Raw genomic sequence first — 7,002 nt, forward strand, 5'->3', positions numbered from 1 at the left:
TCTGGTCCTGTCTCGTCGGCATCCTGACCCCATCCTCCCCGAAAGGAGCGGAGCGGGGTGAGGACGTCTCCCTGCCTGCACCAGGCTTTTTGGGAAGCAGTTTGCAGCATCTTCGCTCCGGAGAGGCTCAGGGGCGATTGACTTGATCGCCTGGAAGCTTTCGGGAGCGGGAGGTGGTCAGGGCTCGGCCCCTCCGAGCAGTGTCATTCGTGGGCTCTGCCGGAGCCCCGGTGCGCGGCAGCGGTTGCAGCCCCGCGGCCTCCTCCGAGCCCCGGGGCGGGACGGGCTGTGCACCTCCCGGGCCCCCAGCCCCCGGCAGGGATGTGAAGGGGGAGAAGTGGCTCAAAGGACGGGCAGAGGACGCGCAGGCAAAGCAAGCACGTCCGGAGAAGGGGAAGAAGAGGGTTTTGGGGAGGGAAGATGCTTTATCCCCCGCGGTTGACACGCAGCTTCTCCGCAGAGCTCCGGATGGAAAGCGGGGAGCCTCGGGGGGGGCTGAACCGCACAGCCCCCCGCTCCCGGGGGAGCACCCCGCGGGCAGGCCGTTCCCGGGGAGGAAAAGAGGGGGGCTGGTGGTCTCTTTTTCGCTTCGAGAAACCGCTCCCCATCGTGCCCCCGACTCCGGTGTCAACAGCCCTTTATGAATCAGTGATGAACGGCGAGAGATCAAAGTCGATACGCGGGGATGGCAATAGGCGAGAGAAGCCGGGAGGAGGGTCACCCTTGGCTGATGGGGCTCCCCGGGGTGTGTGTGTGGGGGGGGATAGGCAGTTCCTGCCCGCCCCGACACCCGCGGAGCTGCCTGTCCCCGGTGCCACCGCCGCTGCTGGGGCAGAGCCGGGCCGAGCACAAGTGCGGGTGGATTTTTGCCCCCCTCGGCATTTCGGACCTCCCTCCCCCGGAGCGGTCAGAGGAAGCCGACCAGGTCCCCGGGCGGGAGGGCAGCCCACGGCTCCGGGCCCCCCTCCGCCGCCTCCCGCCGGGCCGGGCTCAGCCGGGCTCGTCCCTCCCAGCGCCGGCGGGTCCCCGTCCCACCGGGCCGAGCCGGTGCCCCCGGTGGTGCTTGGTTGTGGGTTTTTCTGTTGTTTTTTTTTTTTTTTTTTCCTTTTCTTTCAAATGGGATAAATTAAACCTCAGGAACGGGACCGGGCGCTGCAAAGGCACCGGCCGCCGCCGCCAGCCTGGCCGTGCCGCGGGTCTGCCCCGCCGCTGACACGGTTCTGCGGTGGGAATCTGGAGGGCTTTTCTAAGGCCTGTTTTTCCTATTTTTTTTTTTGTTGTTGTTGTTGTTCAATTAGCCCTAGTGATTTATTCAATGCATGCATGAGGGGACATTAATATGCGGTGGCAGTTCCCACAAACAATATTCCTCTCAGGCTCTCTGCAGCCATAGCATTTACTGGCACGGGGGGAGGCTATAGAGGGAACGCCAGGCGCCCTCGTCCTTTTCCTCGGCAAACTCCTGTCCCCCTTTCGCAGGGCAGCAGGGTACGAGCTTGTTCCGCCTGACTCATATAGCCGGGGGGCTGGGACGGGCCCCGGCCCCTTCCGAGCCCCCCCAGCCCAGCGGCCGGCCCGGCCGGCTCTCACAAGGCAGGGATGCTGCTGGGATTTAAGAGGAGATTTTGGGTTTAACTTACTGTATTTGCCTTTTTTTTTTTTTCCCCCCCCACACACTGTCCTTAACCGGTTTGTTCTCCAAACGTGCCTCATGCCGTCCCTGCAAAGACAACTCGTTGCTGTTGGGGAGAGGAGCAGGGCGGAGAGAGGCTCTTATTTTGTGTTGTGTGACGCCTTGGATTTTGTTTTTAAGAGGGATTTAAAGTTCAACACGGTTTTCACACTTTGAGAGCAGTAGCGCGCAGACACGCTGCGACCCGGCTCTGGGGATCCCTTCCCCGCAGCCGGGCGAGGAGCGGGGGAGATTTCTGATCTCCTCTGCCTGCAATTTAGGGAGCTGCGGGATTATCTGCCTTGAAAGCAGCTGATGGATGGTGGGGCTGCGAGGTGCAGAGCCCTGGGAGGGGTGGGGGGTGGCGGGGGGAAGAGCTGTTCCCTTCTCCACACGCATCTGAAGAGTCTTCTAAACTTGTTTAAAAAAAAAAAAAAAAAAAAAAAAGCCGGGATAAATATAATGTGCAGATGGAGGGGAGGAAAGTGAATGCAAGCCCGGATCCCAAAGGAGCCGGGGGAAAGCACGGACTTGTCCAAGTCCTCTCCTTTTCTACTGGGATAAAAAAAAAAAAAGGGGGGAGGGTGGAATAATTTTTGTTTTAAGTGCCTGCACTTAGCGTTTCCTCTCTCTCTGAGGCCGGGGGTGGCTCAGCCGGAGGATTCCGCTCCCCACCGGGCTGCAGCGGGCGGGGACACTCCGGCAGCAGCCGGGCCCGGCGCGGGGCTCCCGCCGCTCCGCGTCTCCCGGCGGGCGGCCGCGGGGCTGGGGGGGCTGTGTGTGTGTAGCGGGGATGCTCACCCCTGCCACGGGCCAGGCCGGGGCAAAGCGCAGGAGGGTGCAAGGCTGAGCGGTCCTACCCTGCGTGCAGCAGCATCCCCCCGGGCAAAGCCCAGCGCTTGGCCGGACAGCATTGTGAGGATAGGTGAGGGTCCAAAAGTTTTCCTTTCTTTTTGGGTTTAGGTTTTTTTGGGGGGAACACGAGACGTCAGAGAAGCAGGTCCCTCCAAGAAATGCCATTTCAATGATTTTAATAAGCAAAATAGGAAACAATTTTAATAACCAAAAACAGAAACCAGTCTGAATAAAACTACAATAGACCAGGTTTTTTAATATTTTTCATATCATAAGCAGGATTTGAAATTGATCCCTTCAGAACTTTACATGAAATAAAAACAATTTTTTTTCCGCTGCTGCAATGTTTTGATTTCAACACAGTTGAATCAGTAAAAACCAAAGATCGTTTTCTGATGCATGACTAATATCCACAATATTTAAAACTGCAAGCACCATGCTGTTCATTACAATCTTGTTATTACTGTTAATTTATAAACTAATACAAACTTAAAATGCATCCGGCCAGCAGTGCCAGCTATCCTAAAAGGAAACTAAAAAATAAGTTTTCATTTTGGTATTTTTGTCAGTGCAACGTAAATCCTTTTACTGACCTGCAGGAGGAAAAAAAAAAAAAAAGTAATAAAAACACCCATAAGACTCCAAACTACTACTACTATACAACTGCAAATAAATTTTGGCTAGAACTTTCACTCGCTGCATAGGGAAGCAGAGAAGCAGATTACAAATCATTGCAAAAGAATACACTTAAAAGTTGCAGTATGTCTTTTGAAAAAAAAAAAAAAAAAAGTTTGAGTTTTATATGCTTTTCCAGCCCACTCATCTGCTGTTACCATTGAGAAACCTGACTTCAGTGGCGACACGGAGCCCTCGCTGCTATTGCAACTTGACTCGTAACGAGGAGGGGGTTTGGGGTTTGTTGGGTTTTTTTTCTTTATTTACCGAAAATCGAGGGGCAGTTGTTTCTTGAAAGGAACTGGTATCTCGTCCGTCCTTCGCTTCCTGAGTGTACAATCAGAAGGGAAACTATAGGGCCGAGCCTAACCGCTCCGGGCTGGGAATTGTCCTGAAGGAAAGAGCTTCGCTGCCACTTTAAAGCATGGAGTAGGCTCTAGTGACCGATGAGAGTTTGCCCTGTTAAGTTTAGGTTTGTCAATGCCATTCAGGCGTTTTTGCTTCTGCCCCAACAAACAAAAACCAAAATGAAAACTAAAAAAAAAAAAAAAATACAACTTAAAAGTGCACCAGATATACAAAGTTGGGTTTTTTTTCTAATGCAAAATGCCCATAACTTTTTTTTTCCTTAAGTGTCTCTTTAATACCAAACAAACCGTATAACCAGCCTGCTGAAATGTTATTGTTTTTGTGTTGTTTTTTTTTTTCTCCTGTGCGGTTTGAAGTAGCAGATATTTACAAGCTAACAACCATAAAAGAAAATAAGAGAGCAAAACCAACGAACAAAACTGCACAAGCAGTAAAAAGTTTGATAACTTGTGATGCTTTTCTTATCGATGAAACAAAACAACAACAGAAATCTATGATCGATGATCAACATGCTATAGTTAAACAAGAAAATGGTACAAAATAGAAATTATTACCATACATGTCCAGCATGCAGGATTAATATTTTTAATGCAGATTTTCGTATTTTTCTATATAATCAAGCAGGCAATAAAACTGATGAGTTTTTTTTTCTTTCTTTCTTTCATTCTTTCTTTCTTTCCTTTCTTAGATTGAATGTCCCATCTGAGTCCTGTAACTTATTTCTCAAAGCAGGCAATATATGAAGAGTTTGCATATATTGTCCTTTTTATTTATTCTCTTTTTCCAAGCAGGTAAATTGTGCATGAGATGGTGCTGTATATGTCCTCTCTCTTTCCAAGCAGGCAGTATGTTATAGATGGCTTGTTCATTGTCCTTTTTTATTATTATTCTCTTAAAGTCCATCTCGTTCTGCAAGCAAGCGATCTATAAAACGCTTCACTTGTCCTTTTCTCCTTTGCCTCTGCCTCTGTCCCTCTCTCTAACTCGCAAACGAAAGTCGAAAAGTTGCACTTTACCTCTCCCGTCCCCACCCCCAGCCTACTTTTCCCACAGCTACTCTAGAAGACTGGATGCTGCAAAAAAATCAAGTCTCTATTTTTCTCTCCTTCTTTCTCTCTAGTCAAGCAGACAGATGGATGGAGATGTCAGAGGAGGATGGGAGCGGGGGGGGGGAAGGTGACGGGGGTCAGGTTTGGGGGGTGGGGTTTTTTTGTTTGTTTTTTAATTATTTTTGTTAAGCACTCACATGAAGAACTCGGGGGAAGACGGGTTGTCACTGGTGGAGCCGGCCTCTCTGAAGCCATTGCTGGCAAGTTTCTCACACTTGAGCTTGTAGGCGTCTCTCTCTCTGGCGAGCCGGGTCACTTCTTGCTTGAGCTGTTCCACCTGCTGAATGAGCTGGGTCTTTTCGTTCTCCAGGTGGTGTTTCTGCTGGACACGTTTATACCTGCAGGACTGGGCATAGCCCCTGTTCTTCAAGGTCCTCCTCTTCTGCTTGAGGCGGATCACCTCGTCTTTGGTGAAGCCTCGGAGGTGCCTGTTGAGCTCCCTCACGGACATGGAGACCAGCTGGTCATCCGAGAACCGGTCCTCCACGCTGCTGGAGGGGGGATGCTGCTGGTGTGAGTTCTGGAGCTGCTGGGAGGAGCTGGAGGAGGTGGAGGGAGTGGGAGAGGCCTGGTGGTGATGATGGTGGTGGTGGTGAGGGTGCCCGCTGCCGGCCAGGTCTTCGTGAGTGACCGCGGGGTACTGGTGGTGGTGTTGGTGATGGTGGTGATGGTGGTGGTGGTGGGCCCGGAAGCTCTCGAAGCCTTGCAGCTGCTGGGACACCTGGTGGGACCCAATGAGGGCTTCGACAGCGTCCTCCGGGGTGAGGTTCAGCGCCTCCGGGTTCATCTGCTGGTAGCTGTTGGCCATCCAGTACAGGTCCTCCAAGTGGGTCTTCTGCTCGGTGGGGCTGAAGCTGGGTGAGGAGGGCACGGAGCTGCAGGGGGTGCTGATGGGGGTGGAGGAGACGGAGCCGGCAGGCTGCAGGCGGGTGCAGTGCCTGCCCGAGCGGTCGTTCCTGCCCAGGGGCTCCTTCTTCACGTCGAACTTCATCAGGTCGAAGTCGTTGACGTACTCCATGGCCAGGGGACTAGTGGGCAGCTCGGCTCCGATGCTGAGCTCTCCGGCCATCGCTGTCTTGCGGGCACCTCTCCCGGCGGAGGGGGCTGGAGACCTCACTCCAGCGCGCAGCCTGGCAGAGGGTTTGGCCGCGCTCCCTTATTCCAAATCAACTTTGGCTTTGCTTTCTCGCTTCCTTTCCTCTGCCGCCCCTCCACCGCCGCCGCCTCCTTCTCTCTCCCGGCTTCTGGGCTTCTTCGGTCCGGAGCAACAAAGCCAAGGACGAGTCGGCACCCGGGGCCGCCTGGATGGCTCCTGTCTTTTTGTATCAGCCTTCGCAACGCGCCGCGGGCTGCAGCAGCTCCCGGCGCTTAAGACACCCGGTTGCGAGGAGAAAGGAGCGGTAGCAGGAAGGGCAAAAGCAAAACAAAACAAAGATGCTGCCTTCGGGGCTGTGCAGGAAAAAGAACGGTGCAAAACGTCTAGCCGAGGCCCCCGTCTGGTTTGCTTTTTTTGTTGGGTTGGTTTTGTTTTTTTTTTGTAAGTCCGGAGCCTTCTCCCCGCGGTAGCAGAGCACCGGAGTCTGCCGCAACTTTCCAGTCCGAGCGGGCGGGCCGGGGGAAGCGCACCGGCTTATTCGGCGGCGGCGGCTGGGGCTTTGCACGGGAGTTTTCGCTGGCTCTGGCAGCGCAGGGGAAGGGGAGGGAAGAGGGGGAGGAAGGAGGAGGAAGAAAAAAAAAAAAAAAAAAAAAAAAAAAAAGAGGAGGAGAGGGGGGAACGAGAAAAAAAACCACCCAGGTCTCCGCTGTAGCTGCCGCCTCCAGCGCTCGTCGTGCAGCTGTGATTCGCAGCGCAGCCCCCCTTGGCTTCTTATACGGCCGTGCCCGCCGAGAGCGCGGCGGGGGCCGGGGCCGGCGGCGGCCGCGCCAATGGCAGCGCGGCGGCGGGGCCGGGCCGGGCGGGCGGCGGGGCCGGGCCGGGCGGCGGGGGCGGCGGGGCCGGGCGGCAGCGGCGGCGGCGGCGGCGGCGGCGGGGGCGGGCCGCGCCGTGACAGCTCCGCAGCGCCAGCTGAGCGGCCGCCGCTCGCAGCCCCGCTCCTCCGGGCGCTCCCCGCTTGTCCCCCCCCACCCCCCCACCGCACCATCGCCTCCTTATTTATTTATTTATTTATTTCCACACCCACCCCACCCCCCCTTTTCTGCAATCCACAAAAGAGGAGGGCTCGGGGACATCCTGCCCGTCCCTTTGTTCTAAATATAACAAAGTCCCTTTTTGCCCGCTGCCGTCCCGTAGCAAATTTCAAGGCGGTCGGCTTACTCCCCACC

The 7,002-nt window shown here is 54.6% G+C and overlaps 1 protein-coding gene across 1 annotated transcript; it reads right to left on the reverse strand.

Annotated features, from left to right (window-relative positions):
* Nucleotides 1–2,686: 2,686 nt before the first annotated feature.
* On the reverse strand, nucleotides 2,687–5,909 carry MAFB (MAF bZIP transcription factor B). Its single transcript, XM_082491269.1, has one exon. It carries the CDS (start codon nucleotides 5,747–5,749, stop codon nucleotides 4,814–4,816), a length of 936 nt encoding a protein of 311 aa, XP_082347395.1. The 5' UTR covers nucleotides 5,750–5,909; the 3' UTR covers nucleotides 2,687–4,813.
* Between the last annotated feature and the right edge of the window lie 1,093 nt (nucleotides 5,910–7,002).

This window comes from Vanellus vanellus (genome assembly GCF_965231255.1).
Source record: "Vanellus vanellus genome assembly, chromosome: 15".
Lineage (NCBI taxonomy): Eukaryota > Metazoa > Chordata > Aves > Charadriiformes > Charadriidae > Vanellus > Vanellus vanellus.

Bases quoted from the DNA above. Each gene is read 5' to 3' on its own strand.
- MAFB (XM_082491269.1), bottom strand. From the start codon at position 5,749: ATGGCCGGAGAGCTCAGCATCGGAGCCGAGCTGCCCACTAGTCCCCTG.